The 19,848-nt window shown below is 39.8% G+C and overlaps 1 protein-coding gene across 3 annotated transcripts; it reads right to left on the reverse strand.

The window, feature by feature from the left end:
- Window positions 1-3,069: 3,069 nt before the first annotated feature.
- LOC140342867 (prefoldin subunit 3-like) lies at window positions 3,070-11,445 on the reverse strand. Of its 3 annotated transcripts, none has more exons than XM_072429237.1 (6): window positions 11,345-11,445; window positions 9,376-9,500; window positions 8,842-8,908; window positions 6,900-6,998; window positions 6,120-6,254; window positions 3,070-4,289 (listed from the first exon to the last, which is right to left on the reverse strand). In XM_072429237.1, the coding sequence occupies exons 1-6, from the start codon at window positions 11,420-11,422 to the stop codon at window positions 4,227-4,229; spliced, it is 567 nt and encodes a 188-aa protein (XP_072285338.1). In that variant the 5' UTR covers window positions 11,423-11,445; the 3' UTR covers window positions 3,070-4,226. The 3 variants fall into 3 exon arrangements, with proteins under 3 accessions (XP_072285338.1, XP_072285336.1, XP_072285339.1); XM_072429235.1 differs by lacking the exon at window positions 3,070-4,289 and adding an exon at window positions 4,315-4,481 and having other exon boundaries at window positions 6,116-6,254; XM_072429238.1 differs by lacking the exon at window positions 3,070-4,289 and adding an exon at window positions 4,366-5,123.
- Between the last annotated feature and the right edge of the window lie 8,403 nt (window positions 11,446-19,848).

The raw sequence follows: 19,848 nt of genomic DNA on the forward strand, positions 1-19,848 counted from the left end.
AAATGCCTGCCTATTGTATTCAATATAAACAACAGGAAAGGAAAATGAAATATTTGGGATGGCCCCTAGAACAGGACTGTACTTTCCCCAACAGCTACAAGCACTATTCTGATATGACAGGATAATGCCTAAACAAGGTGTGTAAATATGTATTTGATTCTATTCCAGATACAAACCCAACTGGATTCCAACAGTTTAAACCAGGAGATTGGGTGGTGATAAAAATCAGATGAACCTTGGAACCCAGGTGGATTGGTCCCTACCAAGTTCAACACATCTGATAAACAACAGCAGACAGGCCTGGATAGACATTTCTCTCAAGCATGAAACATGTATATATGTATATATGTTGTTTACTAGTGGTGGGAGGTTGGGATGAGATTTGGCATTATAATCAATCAATCAATCTATCTATCAGAAAGAGACTCCAGTTATGTGCAATATTTCCCACGAGTCTCTGACCTACAAATGCTAAATGGTTTTGCCATGGGCATGGTACTTTCAACAGTACATATGCCATGTCTAAAGTAGGTGTTTGTGTGGTCAGTATAGAATGACCAAAAGGGGGAACTGCAAAGGAAAATGATTCTGTCTCCATCTTGTATCAGAATCATCAATAAAAAAAAATATTAGGAAAGCTGACTGCATTGTGAGGGGTGATTGTCCTGTAAACCTAATTAAGTTTTTTAAGTTTCTTTTGTGCGTCTATTAATCAAATATAAATAAGAAACAATGACCAAAGTATAAATAACAAACAATGACAAACTGGGATCTGAGAGGAGATAGCCTGAGTAGCAGGGCCATGCATTGTTTAGGACCATCAATGACTCTGGATTCCTAGAGGATCACTGTTTATTTCAAACCTTTAATTTAATTACCTTTATGTACCACCTACTTTACTATATACAAATAACACTATGTTTTTGAATAAATCAGAACAGCAACACCATAGGAACTGGTTACAGGTTAATATTACAATTGTAAGAGAACAAACAGCTGACACTTCTTTAGGAAATGCATAGTTCTCCCCAACCAGTTGCTCCGGCCAGCTGCTGTGCCTGCCCCACCCACCTCCCAGCAGCTTTAATGCTCTGCACAGATCTCAATGGGGCTGCTCTGTGCTCAGCTGTCATCCGTTCAGAGGATTGCTGCTGCGATGAGAGGTGATCACACACAGTTCAGCCTTCATGTGAATGAGACACAGACAGCCACGCCCCCATCTGATAGCATGAGCTGGGATTTCTATAAAAAAAAAAAAAAAAAAAAAAAAAAAGGAAAAGGAAAACAGCTGCCTGTAAAATGTATCCACTGCTAGAGCTGTGTGAAGTCTGCATGTCCTTCTGCATCCTCACAGCTCTGTGTACAAACCCCCTTATCTCCTAAACTATGTCACAATGACTTGTAATTTTCAGGGTGCACAGAGGACCCTCAGATACCAGTTGCCACAATTCCAGCCCCCCAGCTTTAAAGAATTTTACGATTTGGGGTCACAAATGTAAAAAGTTCTGAAAATTTAACTTTAGGGTTGCTGTTTCAGAGGAAAGTGCAACTAGGAGTCCTAAATTGAAAGTGCAAATTGGGGACCCCGGTGCCACTAACATAGCAAGGAGCATTGGGGTGGGCCCCTAAATATATACCTACCTGTCACAAATCTATACCTATGAAACTACTGTCTGCTTCTCTTCTTTGTACACCAATTTCTGAGGGGGTGGTACAAAACTGAAAATATAGGTGCAAGTGTCGGGCACATTCTCCCCTTACAATCTCATTACTACAGCATCATTAGAACGTAAAAAACTGAGCCAATCAAAATGGGCTTCCCTGCCCTGAGGGGGTAAGAAACCAAAAATATAGGTAAGTGGGGAACATCTGTGGTTCCCATCCCCTAAAACTTCATCACTATGGCATCATTAGAACATACAGTTGAGGTACTGGAAGGGTACAGTCATGTGTAACAAGGAAGTGCATTTTGATGGAGTTTTTATTTTTTTTTATTTTAATGTTGTAATGATACCATAGTGAAGAAAGGTGATAGCCACAAGTGTCTCCCATTTCCACCTATATTTTTGTTTCCCTGCACTTCTTAATTCTAGAGAAATTGGGGTTTGAGGTAAGATGCAGACAGATGTGTAACAGAGCAGGCAGCACATTTTGCTAGGTAGAGATTAATGTTTCCATAATGCCAAAGTAATTACATTTTAAAAAGGTTTAGCCACAAGTGTCCCCCACTTGCACCTACAGTTTCAGTTTCCTATGCCTCCACGTGTACCTTAATAATTTCAAGTTATTACAACCAACTGTTTAGGAGATATAAAGCGAGTTGTTAGGCTGCAGAATATGACAAGCAGCTTTTACACTCACATAGCGATCACACTGCGCTGCCGATGACATTGCACACTGGATAAACGTCAGGACATTTTTTTTTTTTTTAATAGAATATGGGCAGTGATGAGAGGAGGTCACTGGCTGTCTTGTCCCTATCTGATATCACATGCATAATGCTATTAAAGCATCACCACATTTTTAACATTATATTAAGAGTGACTTATATAATGGAAAATGTTTTTTTTTTTTTTACACTTTTTTGTGGAGGACCTCTCCCCTTCAGTCTTTACTTACATTTCGGTAAAGACCAAAGGGGAAATCCGCAGCCTCCTGGTATATTTGTGTCACATATCCCAAGAGGCTCTGCACTGCTCCTTATGTGCATGCACCTTCAAAGGCTTTGTTATAATGTAAAAAAAAAAAAAAAAAAAAAAAAAGTGTTCCAGCTCATGCATACACAGTGCAAGACAGCACTGGTTGTACAAAAACAAGTGAGCTTCAGAGAAAAGGTGGAAGCTGAGGCAGCATGGGCCTGCTGGGTTAATTGTGTAAAAGGATCAGGTGAAAAAAAAAGAAAAAAAAAAAAGAAAATGTTTTCACCAAAGTTCACTTTAACTTAATATAGCCGCAGGAGCACATCTGAAGTTGGGCTGAACTCACACTGACAGTAAGGTTACATTCTTCCATTCCTAATACCAGAAACCACCGATTCTTAAAAAAAAAAAAAAAAAAAAAAAAAAAACTGCTAGCTCTGAAAAAGCCCAACACTTACCGCTTGTTACCAATCCTAGGTGCCTAGCAGTTGCCAGAAGTCACTCAGAAGGGGTAAATGTTTTTTGCTGCTAATATGGACTAAGCCTAACTTGTTACACCACATTCATTATACTATTACACTACTACAAAGGATTACACTCTTAAAACACTAGGAAGTTGGGTCACAATACACGGCATAGGACAGCTGTGGCAAAATACATAGAATAGAAAAATTGGATATACTAATGGGGCAGGCATTACAAAGTTGGGACAAGGTTTAAGGGTAAGGTAGAACACTGAAACAATAAGAGGTTACTGGATACCCATGGCATAAACAACTGGGAGCACTAAATTTGCCATGTTTTGCCACACACCCTTTTTGTCCACCCCGCTACAGCTTCCTACCACCCGGCTGAAAAACATTTCTGGGGAGAACACTGAAACAGATACATTTTTCCTTGACAAGGCCTATACCTCACCAAAATATGTCCAACATTTAACAAATTTATTAATAAACTTTAAATTAAAAAATATATTAATACATGTTTATTTTTTATTATATACACACACACACACACACACACACACACCAGAGATCGTCTCTGCACTCCGCGGCTGAAGACAGAAGACATGTCCAGAGGAGCTGTGGGGACCAGCAGGATGACGGGCAACAACAATGGAACAAGGTGAGTTTTTCTTATGTTTTGTGTACTTTTGAATTTGGTGCTGGAGTTATGCCAGCATGTAGCCGCTGTAACTCCTACGCACCCTGCAATCTTTCAGACCAGCCTATTTCTGCCGCAGCCTGATGACATTGTCATTAGGGGACAGAAACCGCTGGACGCTGCTGCCAGATCGGGTGCTTTTCTGGAAGGACCCATGCACCTGACTGGAGTAGAAGCCGAGGGTGACTTTCAGCACATTTTGGGTGCGGAAAAAGTCGGCTTATGCTCAGGTATATATATAACGGTAGGTTCCAATTGTTAACCCTGAAAAACCCATACAAACCAATACTGCAACATCGGGATAGTAACATAGTAGTGACGAGGACAAAAAAAAAAAAAAAAATTAGTCCATAGTGGATTTATTACAGCATACAGACATGGCATGTATGGCTGACATATTCCAGGTCATGTACATATCTAGGCCTAATTTACTTTGATGAAGGAGGAGGTGTTTCCACTCCAGTGTAGCTTGAGGCGAGCATGAAACTGGATTAAACAAATAAAAAAAGTGTGCGTTTGAAGATTAATGGTTAAGAGGAAGAAAAAAAAAAAAAAAAAAAAAAGTCTGCTGAGGCCCTATCTAAAACAACGGTTACTTAGAAATTTTTAAAACTATGCCTTTAACCCCGTCTGTCTTATTTCTTTGTTTTACGTCCCAGTTATAAACTCTAGCCATATCTGAGTTGTGTTAAGGACCACCTTATAAAAAAGAAAAAAGGCAATATTAAAGTTAATTTTAGACATACATAAATTATAGTCAAGTCCAGATACTTACCATCGTTAATGTAAAAACTTATAATTTTGTGAGACTTTTTTGCATAAAATCAATCTTTTTAAGGCTAATAGACGGCAAGTGCCATTACATATAGATGATAGAAGTGGCAAAAATAATGGCCCACACTGACTAGATACCTCAACTACTGTCTCAATCATTCTTTGCAAAGAAATATTACAAAATACCATGACCCTGTAGTGATCATATCAAGTATTAGTACAAAAGTTGATTTCCTTTCTTACACCTGGTTAATATTTCAACAGCTGCCACATCCCTATTTCAATACCAACACACAAACAGGAAAGAACATGGGACATTTCCGGCAGCACTTAGGAAACAAAGCATATATTTCTAGTATTTTATTAAAAAACATTTTCATCTAAAACACCATAACATTTATTATCCTAATCAGTTTAAAATGCAAAATAAAACCATATAACCATATTGGATATGGGGGGGGGGGCAAATGGAGGCCTCTAGCCAAGATAATCTCTATGTGTTTCGCAGAATATCAAACAGCTTCCTCAGGAGACCAAGCTTTCACCCTACGATCATGTAAAAGATAAGTACACCTCATGAAAATATAGGACTTTTATAACATATCTAAACAAAAAGACCGCACCTTCAGACAAAAAGTATACTTGATATACCAAAAATGCACAGATAATCAACTCTATTATTGGCAACTATCATTTGTAGATTTAAAAAGGTATCTTGCCTTTAAAGAACATAAAAATCTATACTCCCACGTGGCACCTCCTCCTGGATTTTAAAGCAGAACTAATGTGAAAAATAAAATATCTTTCATCTTTAGCGTTATGTCACCTGAACTCAATCTTTGCAAGTGCAAAATCGAGTGACGTAGCCTGCTGTAAAGTGGGAAATAAAGAACACAGATCTCACTGCATATGCTTGAGATTGGCATCTCACCCCTTAGTGTAGGAAAAGGCCCCTTCTGCACATGTCCAAAACTGGACACGCGCAGAATGAGCAGCCAAGAGCCTCCCAGGATGCATGACGTAGGTATCCCGGGAGGCTCTGCAATACATTGCTGGAATAGTTTAGTGATGAAGCCACCACACGCCTTACTGCAGCCCAGACAGTCTGTAATCCATTCATATTGATTACAGAGTAAGCAAAGAGATCTGCACTGTACTCATGACCAAGGGAGGAGGAAGTGGTTGATGTCAGGTGATCAGCATTGTGAAAAGTTTAGAGTGTGGAGTCAGGGTAGTCACAATTTCATAGCGGAGAGGTAAAGCAGGTATTTAAAATGCCTTCATGAAATCAACGCTGCAAAAAGGGCAGTATCAGCTTCTGAATCTATAGCGCATCACCATGGGGTGCACATACATTTTACATCAGTATGTAGATAACCAGGGGGAACATTTAAAGGATGTGGATACTGTTTTTAATTATGTATCAACCTTGCAAACTGCGCCAATGAAGTCAATATATGTTATTGTGTACCAAAAACCAAGATGCTATTCAAAATAAAAGTTTTTTTTTTTTTTTTTTTATTACTACACAAGGATACTGACTTCTGCTGTGGTAAACTGGTCCCGCAAAAAGTCAAGGTCCTGTTCTGTGGTCTCAAGGTTTCTGGTGGCTGTAGACAAATTATTCTCTAGCAAGGCCTGTGCTTTATCAATATCATACTCAAGCATCACATTGGCCTGAAACGGAAAAAACAAATTACAAAAAACTGTTAAGTAAATTGTGAAGAGAACAAAGTAAACACATTTAATAACCCAGGCATCAGGTGTATCTAGCAACAACCTAAAAACAAAGGGCCAATTTGTACTTTTCTACCAGAAAATGTCTCTAAAAATTAAACTGAAGAATCAATCAATGAATGCAATACATTCATATATTGAGTAAACCATGTGCCAACCTGTGCAGATATGAATTTGCCTCTATTTCTAGATCTATTCATAGTGTTGTACACAAGCTATTTTACCAGCAGCAGGTAAGAATGTGACAAAGTCCCCAAAACCCTGCAATGTTCAGAAAAGGATTAGTGTGATATCACGATATTTTCAATCTCATGCCCAATTCCAATATGCCCAGGCAAAAAAAATTGTTTAGCTCTACAGTATTCTAAGAGGGAGGTTCAGTTCCAGGGTAACACATGGATAGAAATAAGGGGAAGCACTGGCAACATATTGTGATCAGACGTGGATCTATTCACTACAAAAAGCATTTTTATTTGGAAACCTAATAAAACACAACTTCTGTGTAAGCATTACATTTGATAACTTAGATATCCTTTATACACAACGATGAACAGCAAACACGTTTGCTGCTCTTTTAAAACTTACCCCAAGCCACAAGCAAACTTTGTCTGTAGGTGGCACCAATGCTTTACAGTACAGATTATCTGCCAATGAAAACCTTGTCTCCATGGAGTCTGCAGTGCCCTGCCAAAAAAAGAACATTTGCATGTAAAAGAGTAACCAAACAGAAGTATAATTTCCAGCTGAGCAATTCCTAAATGTGGCTGTCCTAAATCTTTCTGTCCTTTTATTTTCATTTACATAGTAGGTTAGGTTGGGAAAAAAAAAAAAAAGACATAAGTCCATCAAGTTCAACCACTAGGGAAATAAACATATCCCAGATAACCTTATAAGACATAGTTGGTCCAGAGGTAGGGAAAAAAAAAAAAAACAAAAAAAAAACCATCCATGAGGCAATCGGATGTTACCTGGATCAAGAGTCACTGTTATTTTTACTTTAAAGCCGTAATACCCAGTTATATTCTGTACTTCTAGAAAAAAAATCTAGCTTTTTCTTAAAGCAATCTATAGTAGTTGCTGAAACTACTTCCTGAGGAAGCCGATTCCACATTTTCACAGACCTTACAGTGAAGAATCCTTTTTACAGATATTAAACTTCTTTTCCTTTAGACGCAAAGAGTGCCCTCTTGTTCTTTGTAATGATCTCAAAGAGAATAATTGGGAAGAGAGTTCTCTATATGGACTATGATTTATTTATGATCTACCAGAACCCCAGATCCCCCCAGAAGCCTCAAACAGTACATCCAGGTCTGCTTGTAGATTATAGACATCCTGTATAGACTTCTGATACATAGTTTGGTGTCATCTGCAAACACAGAAATTGTACTTTTAATCCCAAACTCTATATAATTTATAAAGATGTTAAACAGTAAAGGTCCCAACACTGAACCCTGGGGTACACCACTAATAACCGTAGACCATTCAGATGAATCATTAATTACAACTCTCTGGATGCGATCTTTAAACCAGTTCTCTATCCATTTACAGATTGACTTTTCTAAACCTATTGACTCCAACTTGCATATTAACCGTCTGTGGGGTACAGTGTCAAATGCTTTAGAAAAGTCCAAGTACACTATATCAACGGCTATTCCACTGTCTATCTGTTTACTTACTTCCTCATAAAAAAGAGAGTCAATTTTTGGACAACTTCAGTCTTTCTTGAAGCCATGCTGACTATCACTTATAATATTATTTTCTAGCAGAAACTTCCCTGTGTGGTTCTTTATCACACTCTCTAGGACCTTTCCAACTATGGACATTAAACTAACCGGTCTGTAGTTACCTGGTAATGACTTTGCTCCCATTTTAATGATAGATTGGCGTAAGGCCAATGTGGTTCCTATCAGTACCTTGCCAGTGTCTAAAGTGTCTCTAAAAAATAGAAATAATGGCTTTGAAAAAACCGAGTTCAGCTCTTTGAGGACACGTGGATGTAATCCATCAAGTCCTGGTGCTTTGTCAACCTTAATTTGACTGCACATTTCCTTTATGTGCTGTCTTACAGTATAAACATACAGGTATAGGCTTATAACTTGCACACATGATTATTTGACAACCTATCTCACCTGATATGATTTTGTGCAGACTGATAAATCAATTGGCTGAGACAATTTCCTTGAACTGTATGACCCCTGTTCAATGGGAGCAGTCTAACAATTCTTCTAAGGAATTAATTACAGGAAAACTGTGGGAATCCATATAACTGAGTAGTGTGCATTCCTTTTTTTTTTCAAGCTGTTCAAATATCAAAATGAGGGGCAAAAATTTGTCCATATAAAGAGGATTTAACATGTGCTCTGATCACACAGATCACCTAATGAAGACGTACTTGGTACATAAAATGAACATTTGTATATAACTTGTGTCTCTTCTATACCATAACTGCAGTCTCCAGCCTTATTTCCCCCCCCCCCCCCCCCCATGTGTAGAGTTCATCATGTAAGAGAGCATAAGATATAGTTACCTTTTTATTTTCCATACGCTTTAAAATTTCTAATGTCTGTTTAATTTCTGGGATCTGACTCTTTAGCCTGTTAAAAATAAAACAGTCTTAAGATTTTGTTGAAACAAAACAAAAAACAATAAAACAGGTGCAAATGTTACCAAAATAAAGTGACCCTGTTTTTACATTAAACTTAAATCTCCATTACCCTGTAAAAAAAGAGATTTAAAACACAAATATTTCTAGAGGTGGGTTTCAGGCCTGGCTCTCCTGAGGTCCTTTGAACACAAATAGGATCTGATGCTCTGTAGTGAGTGGATAGCATGTCCCCCATCAATTCTGTGTTTTTATTTGTATAAAAAGAAAAAAAGAGGGAGGAATTACAGCACTCACAACCAGAAGGGTCAGATACCAGTAATTACCAGAGGGTGAACACTAATCAGTAAATGCTGGAAAGAGGATAATAAATAAGCATTACATTTTTTTATCTCCACCCCACACTCCCCTCTGCACATTCCCCTGCACCCCTCCTCCACATAACTGAAAAGCACTTACCTCTGTTTCTTCTGACAAAGATTTAATTCCATAAACTTATATTTCTGATACTGCTCATCTAATCGCTTAAGCACCACATCAGCCGTCTCATTTCCAGGTTTTTGCATGAATGAATCCACATCTTCCTATAACAGAAAGATCCAAATATTCCATCAAATTACTGCATTTTGTTAGTAACAGATATTACATTTCTTAATATGTGTCTTTACCCAAAAGCAATTATTTTGAAGTGGTTGCTGCCTGTTATATTTCACCAGCAACACAAAACCTGTATTGTACTAGGGTGACAATGCAAACAGCTTTCTTTAAATCTCACAGGTACACTCCCCTATGGATCACAACAATTTTTACATTTCTGCTATAGACTTTATTTTGTATTACTTCGGATAATAGGATCTTCGAGGGTGTAGGGGAGATTATGACACAAAGCTCTGTAATTGTTGGAAGGAATCATCTTACAAGACATATGTGGCCTGCTTGCATCAGAAAATGTGAGTTACCAATTTCTAGCCCTAAAGAAAAGGCCCAGGAAACTCAATGCATTTAGGGTGTTGCTAATACTATTAACCCTCCTAGCGGTAATCCCGAGTGTGACCTGGGGTGGATTTTACCTGCAAATAACTAATCGCGAGTCACACTCGGGGTAGCTTTATTTGCAGATCCTGGGGATAAGTCCTGCTTCTTCTCTTCTCTAGCCGCGAAGTGCAGAGACATTCTTAGAGGTTTCCCGCTGCGGGCAGATCAGCGGGAAATTCAAACAATTATGTATTGGATTCAATACAATATAGCTATATTGAGTATAATACAAAAAAATGTGATATATATATATATATATACATACACACACACACACACAGACACATATATTTTTAGAAAAATATATGCTACTGTACACTTACATTACATGTTTAACTACCACACAATGGTTTGTAATCCGTAATCCCTAGGACATTACATCAGCCACTTGTAGGACGTGTATAAAAAGGTGCTCTACATAGCTTCCTGTATTCATAGGCATACCACGATTCTTACTCAGCAAGGCAGTTTCACAGCTCTGCCCCGCTCGAATCTGTAGTTACTTGTTGGCTAGCATTTCAGAATTCCAACAATTCCTTTTCCTTTGCTGCGGGGGAGGCATTAAATAAAGCAAAGTTCTTTAGGCCACATTAACACAAGTTTTTTTTAATAAACGTTTGAAAAAAAAAAAATAAAAAAAAAATAAAAAAAAAAAAACACATACAGTATTTACAATACATTTAGCACAGGGGTAAGTAGGTTGGATACTGGCTAAAAACCTTACTAAAGAGCATGGGGAGGCTATGGCGAGTGGCAGCAAAGAGGTAGATTAGGCACCACATTAGACATCCTACTTGTCTTCTTTGATTTCAGCAGCAATGTAGTAGGCACTGATCTGCTACAACAGTAGATAGGGACAGACTGTAGTGGCTAAGATGTCAGTGATTTCCAGGGGCAGACAGGGCTTTGCAGCATGTGAATCCGTGTGCTCTCTGGAGCCCACCATGCTCATAGTGCAATGAACCGCGGTTACCAAAAGACCTGGAGTCACCTGAATGAGTAGGAGGTGACTGGCAGAGCTGTCAAGGAATGGCTGTTGTCTCTGACCTGGGATACGTATTTGATTGCTGCTCCTTCACTACTAAAAAGCAGAGCCATATCATGCCCACTATTTCAGCTACCAATGCCTTCCACCACCAGCTCCTGATGCCCAATGGCACACTGCCAATGTAAATACCTGCTCTAAGTTCGGTTTAAATGTGTAAATGCGGCATAAGAACACATAGTAACCTATAAAAAATCGATAGGAGATTTTATGAATTCGTACAACTACCCCAATACAAAGGGCCGCCTAGGTAACCATGATGCATGCACCCAGCAAGAAGCTTTCAGCACAGCGACATTCGCATGGCACCCCCAACACGCACGATATAACAGAACACTGAGCTCTCACCACAAATACAGCCTCCGAGATACCGAGGTGCACTCTCTTTATACCGACAGGACCACCACACTCATTTGCCGTCGCCATCTTTGAAACTATGGCTGCCTTACGTCCCCGCGTTTTATTAGCCCCCCCCCATGACACTGATTGGCCGAGACGTGTTAAACGAGATGGGCGTGGTTACATGATAGCTCCTTGCAGAGGTTTGATTGGGGAGGGTCAGGGCGGATTGCTGTACAAATAAAGCATCTTGTCCATGCACCGACCATGTCAATGATCGGGTTATCTGTGTATTGTACGCTCACCTACATCTTAGATTCAGGGTTTATTATCAGCTTACATCCAAATAAACCCCCGATATATCATTTGCAGCATCATATGTTTTTGAATGTGTTCACTAAATATCAAACAGAAATATTAAAGATTTACAATAAATCAGATATCTGGCCACTCAAATATATAAGGTAAGCACAAAGTTTAGAAATCCATTTTGTGTGTTAAATGCTTCTGCAAATCCAGATGTGCCAAATAAAGTGCAAAGTATCTGTGATGACTGGATAGTACTTAACCTGAGCAGGGGGAGGGGCACAGCAGCTCCACCCACTACCTGCTGAAAATAATTGGAAAGGTGAATACCAGACAAGTCACCCTGCACAAAGGGAAAGAGCAGCAATGACTGGTCTTCAATATAGGACGCTTAGAGGCAAAGCTTCCCACTGGATTACATAACGCTAAACCAAACCTACCCTGTTCCCCCTATAATAAGGCACTGTCTTATATTTTTTGAAATGCCAAAATATGCCCTAGGTCTTATTTCAGGGGGATGTCTTATTTTTCTATGAAGAAGACCACAGTACACATTTATTGTTAAAAATCACTCATGTGCCATTCATTGTCCCCTTCTGATCACTCATGTGCCATTCGTTGTCCCCTTCTGATCACTCATGTGCCATTCATTGTCCCCTTCTGATCACTCTTAGTTTCACTCTGCACTGCAGCCAGCATCGAGGAGTCACACAGAGGCACACAGTATCAGGTATCGGAGGATGTCTTATTTGCGGGGGGTGCTTTATTTTAATTGTTTGAGCAAAAATCGGGGGGTGGCTTATTTGATGGGGATGCCTTATCATCGGGGATAAAAATTCACACAGCACACCAAGATTCCATTAATAATACAGGTCTCTTGTAATATACAAGATTTACTTCCGCTTTGAAGCATTCTGGTAGTCTTACAAGCAAAGTGTAATCACAGCTACTCCCTAGCTTCAAGTGACAACCCTTTGTCATTTTAAATTTATTTGGAATGTTGTCACCCTTTTTATGTATGCTCCAAAGGTTGACTATTAGCAAGGTATTTTTATTTTTATTATTATTAAACAGGATTTATATAGCACCAACATATTACGCAGCGCTGTAAGTTCCACTGTACTTATTGCTGTAAAACTGTGTGAGGGTTTAAAGAGAAAATGATTGTGATCAAATAAGGAGCACATAAGCACCGACCCGAATAACAACCCGAATTTTTCTCCCATTGACTTTAATGGGATTCGAATTCGGCATTCGACGACCCGAATAATTTTGCATTATTCGGCTGAATAGCGGTCGAATCGAATAGCGACCTATTCGACCAACACTAGAAAACAGTACTACACACCAAAAGCAGCTGGTTCTTACGGCTTATTCAGAGAAGTACAGAAATTTGGTTTAAGTAAAGGCGCCGTAAAAAAATGGTTGAACAATACACTGCACAAACCAGTGAAAAAATCATTTAAAAAAAACAAAGTCGGGGTGTCCAATATAGACGGTCAATGGCAGGCCGATCTTGTGTCAATGATAGATTTTTCAAAAGAAAATGATGGTGTAAAATATATATTAACAGTCGTGGATATACTTTCCAAATTTGCGTGGGTGTCAGGACTAGCCAATAAAACAGGTGCAACAGTGGCCACCACTTTTCACCAGGTATTTATGATAAGCGGTCGGACACCCAGGAAACTTCAGACGGATCGCTGAAGAGATTTTATAAACAAGCCTATGAGAAAACTTTGTGACGAATATAAAATACATCATTTTTTCACATCAGATACGGTCAAAGAGTCGCTAGTGGAGCGTTTTAACAGATCATTGAAAACAAGAATGTGGCGTTATCTGAGAGAACAAAACACATTCAGGTACATTGACAAGTTGCAAGATCTGGTGTATAGTTATAATCACTCATACCATAGAACCATAAGGTGCCAACCTGTTGATGTGACAATTGTTTGTTATAAGGAGGCATTCACAAAAGGTTATGAACAAACCTATACGGACGGGATATTTACCGTTTACGCTATAAACACTAAAGGGCACAGGTCTCTTTATAAGTTAAAAGACATTGCACAAGGTTAAAGGGAAGATGCTGGATTTTGTAAAGTGGATATGCTACCCTGAAAAGTTAAACTCTTGGGTGCAAGAAAATCAGCTGGCAGGCATGTAAACTATGGAAGATGGCTTGTTTTACATTACTTTACCGTGCAACGCGTCGTCAAAACTTTACCACGACAATACCATCGCTGATTATACTACTAAATTAGCAAAAGCTGTCCATCTCCACGGCCCTTACAAGGCCACCTTAGTAAAGATTCAGTACCCTCATACATGGAATACCTTTGAGCCTGGGAATGGTGTTTTTTACATCGGTAGGTGCAATGATTCGGTCAAAGAATATTTTGTTAAATCGGGATATTACGCCAATATGAACGAACTGATCAAAGCCGTTAATAACAAACTTGACTCTATTAAAATTCCACCTGAACTCCACCTGTAACTAAATCGGTCGTGTACAAGTTAATGCTCAAGAATACAAGTTTGGACGGTTTCCATGGCGCGGAATTCATGCACGGCTCTGGCCTCGCAGGACTATTTCAGGGGCTGTTCCATAGGGTAGTTCCCCTGTTCAAGAATGGTGTGTCCCTTGTAAAGCCGCATGTAAAAACAGCGGCTAGGAATATCGCCAAAGAAGTTGTCACCACAGTATCGTCCGCCGTTATGTATAGAATAAATAGACGGAAGGCTCAAGCGTTGTACAAATTTGAAAAAAAAATGTGGAAAAGAAAATGCAGCCTTGACGGTGTCATCCTCCCCCCTTTATGAATAAAATATCGCTGTGTAAAAGGCGTCGGCAACAGAAGGCAAGAGGCCGTTCCCTGGTTGACATCTTCTAATTGCTAGCTATGGCTTTCGTACATGATGCATACGCTGAGTACGCAAAATCAGAGTTGGATATCTTTCAAATACTGCCTACGCAGACAAGTATTGAAAAATTGCTTTATGTAGAGGTACAACCAATTGCCGCACCAGCGGACAATGCGCCGTTGAAGTTCTTCATCCCTGGAAGCAAGGAATATTATTAAGACCTAAATAACACGCTGGTATACGTCATTTGCCGAATTGTTAACCCTGATAACACCCTCATACCTGACGGGTCCTGTGTTGGTCTTATTAATTACCCTATAGCTAGCCTTTTTAATCAACTGGACATAACGCTAGGTGATTTCACATTGATTTCCCGAAGTGACAACCTTTATACGTATAAAGCGTATATAGAGTTCCTAATAAATTATAATTTACAAACTTTAGCAGCTCAATTTACCGCCGGATTATTCCATAAAGATACTGCCGGCCATCATAATAATCAGACTCGCGACAGTCGTAATGATGGCTTAATCAAGAGGGCTCAATATACGGCCTGTTCTAGAAGCGTTGAATTAATGGGCCCCATTTACGCCGATATATTTAATCAACCAAAGCTGATACTGAACGGATTAGATCTAAATATAAAGCTGACCAGAAACAAAGATTCTTTCTGTCTTATGTCTGCTGTCTTATGCCTTATAAAGCTACCCAATATACAAAGTACAAATACAACACACGTTGCTGTATGCCGAAGGAGTTCAAGTATCGCCCGCTGTAAGAATAGGCCACAGTCGCGCTCTGTTAACAGCTAACGCAAAGTATTCGGTCGATCGAGCAAGTGTATAGTTTTCCTACCGGCCACGAAAACCTCTTTCAAAAACAAACATTCCAAAAACTGTACTAGCGTTTGTGGACAACGATTCAGGGAATTACCAGAGAAATCCTTTGTGCTTTAATCACTACAATGTAAATTACGCCGCCTTATATTTGGATGGCCAGCAGATACCTGCAAAACCATTTCAACCTAATTTTCAAGGTGCTTCAGCAGTTTGCGAATATATGTCCCTCGTACATATTTCGGGTAAGCAAAAGGCAGACAGCGCTTTATCGGTGGATCGGTCAGAATTTTTGAACGGATACACTTTATTCGCTTTTTTTTTTTTTTTGAAACTGAGTTTTTATTGAAAATATTTCCATATACAACAAAAGAAACAAAACAAAGAAGAACATAAATATAAACATAGTATACAGGATAAATATCAATACAATAGAAAAAGCAATATAAGTAATATATATATATATATATATATATATATATATATATATATAAAAGAGATATATATATATATATATATATATATATATATATATATATATATATATATATATAAAAGAGATCAAGAAAACAATGGTGGACTACGACTTAAACAATGCAATCCTAAATAATAATCATGGCAAACAATAGGAATCCAGTATACAAAATATAACACAGTACCTAAACCAGAGGATGAAAAAAATAAACTGAGAAAATGACAGTGAAGTAATTTAAAAAAAAAAAGGGGGGTGAAAGGGGGTCTCTGAGGCGATTGGTAATAGGAAGTGGGGAGGGACAAATTAACCCATTACACCTGTAATTGGGCATAATAAACATCCCATGATTCCCAGACCTGTTCAAATTTAGTTACATTGTTCCTGAGTAGAGCAGTAAGGTACTCCATCAAACGAACATCTTGAATACAGGCGTATTAATCTTCTAAAGAAGGAGGTAAAGTGGACTTCCACTTGGTGGAAATCAGGGTGCGAGCCGCCACCAAAATATGTGTAATGAGCTTAGATGTGAGTTTGGGGAGACCCGTGAAGGGTAAACCCATCAGGTGATGTAGTGGATCTAGGGGGGATCGACAATGGGTCACTACTCCAATTAGCTGATTGACTTTATATCAATAGCTTTGTATAATGGGGCAAAACCAGAAGATATGCTCTAGAGTCCCGCATTGGGACCTACATCGACAACAATTCTACCTCTGGGTCTACCTCTGGAAACAGCCTGTGGAGCACATCTGGTGTGTGATACCACCCAAACAAAATCTTATACAAATTTTCCTTAAAAAGGGTGCAAAAAGAACTTTTATTTGCTGCTTCCCAAATATCAGTCCATTCCTCGCTGTCAAGAGTCCGGCCCAAAATAGCTTCCCAGGTGCACATGTAAGCAAATTTGCCAGTAGCCTCCCGTGTTGACACATGGAGTAGGCGATAAATGTCAAGAGTCCAGCCCAAAATAGCTTCCCAGGTGCACATGTAAGCACATTTACCAGTAGCCTCCTGTGTTGACACATGGAGTAGGCGATAAATGAAGGAGATAGGACTCCTGGCGTAAGGACCAGCTGCACATATCCTCTCGAAGGAAGTCATTTGAGTAAATCTGGGCGATTGTTGAAGAGAGAGAACATAATGCCTGATCTGCAGGTATGCAAAAAAGGAGGTTTGGGGGAGGTCAAATTTCTCCTGTAATCCTCCTCTCCACCTGATGCAAAATGTTTTGGATGTGAAAAAGCCCTCTTTCTCGCCATGGTTGCCACATGGATCTGGTTAGACTATCAGGTATCGGGGGGTGTGTATAATAAAGGTAAGTACAGAGGCCTGAGCAGAAAGACCATACTTAATTTTGTAGGCTCTCCATACGTTTCTCATAAACACCATCGGTGAAAGCAAATCTCTATCTGTTAACAACATGGAGGAGTTCCATAACATCACATTGGGGTGTAGAGGGGCGAGACAGACCTCTTCCAACTCCCGGCAAACAATGGAGGAGAATAGTTTAGCCCATGAGGGCAAGTAGCGGAGGTGAGTCGCTATATAATATTTAATGAGGTCCGGGGCCCCTAGGCCTCCCAGATCTTCGTGTGTGCAAACCACTGTCTTAGACAACTTATGTCTCTTATGCACCCAAATAAAGTTCAGAAATCCAGCTTGTAGTTTTTTCAGGGTCAAAATAGGAACTCGGACCGGAAGGGTCTCAAATAAATAAAGGAGCTTGGGTAAAAACATCCTTTTCACTGATGCAATGCGTCCCATGAGCGACAAAGAGTGCCCCTTCCATTTGTTCAGATAATTGTGTACCTCCTGGAATGGTGGAGGAAAATTACGGGCATTGGTTGGTTATATGTGGCTGTGATCTGAGTGCCAAGGTAATTTAATGAATAATCCCGCCACAAAAATGAATATCTATCTCGCAATGAGAGTTGTAAGGATGGTATATATAGAGGTAAGGCCTCCATCTTGGAGGAATATACCTTGTAGCCTGAGGCAATGCCAAAAGTGTGTAGCTCGTCCCATCTGGAGAGTGGTAAGAGCCTGTGTCAATGTAAGAAGAACGTCATCTGCATATAAAGAGATTTTGCAGGAGGATCCTTTCACTGGGACACCCTGAATATTGGGGTTAGATCGGATTTTTTCTGCAAGTGGCTCAATACTAAGTGCAAAAAGCAAGGGGGACAAGGGACATCCCTGTCGCGTCCCATTTTTAATTGGAAATAGCGTAGAGGAGGCGTGAGGTAATTTGACTGAGGCTGATGGGCAGCTGTAGAGGGAACGAATAGCGCCTAGAAAGGGTCCTGCGAACCCCATTTTAGCAAGTGTGGAGAACATGAATGGCCAACTAAGACCATCAAACGCCTTCTCCGCGTCTAAGTTGAGTACTAATGAAGGGGTTATGCATTTGTTGAAAATATCTACAACATTAATTACTCTGCAGGTATTATCACTCGCATGGCGAAATGGGATAAAGCCAGTTTGATCCCTGTGCACAAGGAATGGCATAAATTTGGAGGGCCTATTTGCTAGAATTTTATAATAAATTTTAAGGTCCGAATTCAGCAATGCTATGGGCCTATAATTAGCGCAATCTAAAGGGTCTTTACCCGGTTTGAGAATAACAGTCATATGGGAGCATGACATTGAAGGCGGGATAGGTTTACCTTGTAGAAAATCATTGAATAAATCCACTAAATGGGGGAGCAAATTTGGCAGAAAAGTTTTATAATGTGGATACGGTAAACCGTCAGGACCAGGAGCTTTATGTGAAGGGAGATGAGAAATAACCTTCGAGATCCCCTCTTCAGTGATGGGACTGTTAAGATGCTCCAGATGTTCCGCCTTTAGTCGGGGGAGGTCCAATTCCGCTAAGTAAGATTCAATAGTGGATTGTAAAGTTGGGGCCATGGTACTTTGCGCCTGATGTACTGTGTGGTACAGATGTGTATAGTATTGTTCAAACCGGGGGGCTATATGAGAAGGGTCATACCTAAGTATCCCCTTCTCGTTCCTAATGGCCATGGGAGAAGAGTTAGTTTGTGCATCCCTCAGTTTGCATGCTAGTAACGTGTCAGCTTTGTTGCCCTTGTGGTAGTAAAGCTGCCTAGTTCGTTGCATCAGCCAACTGACTTTTCTCAGCTCCAAGGCGCGTAATTTGGAACGGAGAGTGGTCACCTCCCGCAGATGTGCCAGGGATGGACTATTAGTGAGTCGTCCCTCTGCGATCCTCAAAGCCTGCTCTGTTAAAGCACACTGTAAATTGGAGTTCCTTTTAAGGCGGGAACTTAAGGCGACACATTGACCCCTAACAACCGCCTTATGAGCTTTCCAGGGAGTGGAGGTATGTGCTACTTAACCCTTATTCTCTGTAAAATAATTTTGTATTCCTGTGGTGAGGGATAATTTAGTGTCCATGTTTTTAAGGAGAAAATCATTTAGTCTCCAATGGCAGATTCTAGTTGTAGAGGGAGTAAAAAGAACCTCTAAGGTGATCGGGGCATGGTCTGACCATGAAATAGGATTAATATCTGCAGAGACACTATTCCTGAATAGCGGTAGATTAATAAATATATAATCAATGCCGGTGTGTGTTTGGTGAGGAGGGGAGTAAAAGGAATACTGTCTGCTAGTAGGATGTTGGATCCTCCAGCTATCATATAATTGGTGGCGTCTGATAAGCTATCTAAAGGGTTTAGATTGTTGCAGTACAGGTGGAGGTGGAGGAGATGTAAACATGGACATTCTATCTTGAGTAGGGGAAAAAATAGAATTAAAGTCTCCCCCAACAATTTAAATAGCTATGGGTAAACGCCAGTGTTTCAGTAATAAATTTAATCTGACCCGTGTTGGGGGCGTAAAGATTGCACATCGTCAGAGGGACACCTCGAAAGGTACCATGCAAAAAAATAAATCTTCCCTCAGGGTCAGTAATTGTGCGAGTGGGGGAGAATTTAATAGAGTCCCGAATCAAAATAGCAACCCCTGCTCGTTTTTTAGCGGGAGAGTTAGCCACATAAACTCCTGGG

The sequence above is a fragment of the Pyxicephalus adspersus genome, chromosome W (genome assembly GCF_032062135.1).
Source record: "Pyxicephalus adspersus chromosome W, UCB_Pads_2.0, whole genome shotgun sequence".
Lineage (NCBI taxonomy): Eukaryota > Metazoa > Chordata > Amphibia > Anura > Pyxicephalidae > Pyxicephalus > Pyxicephalus adspersus.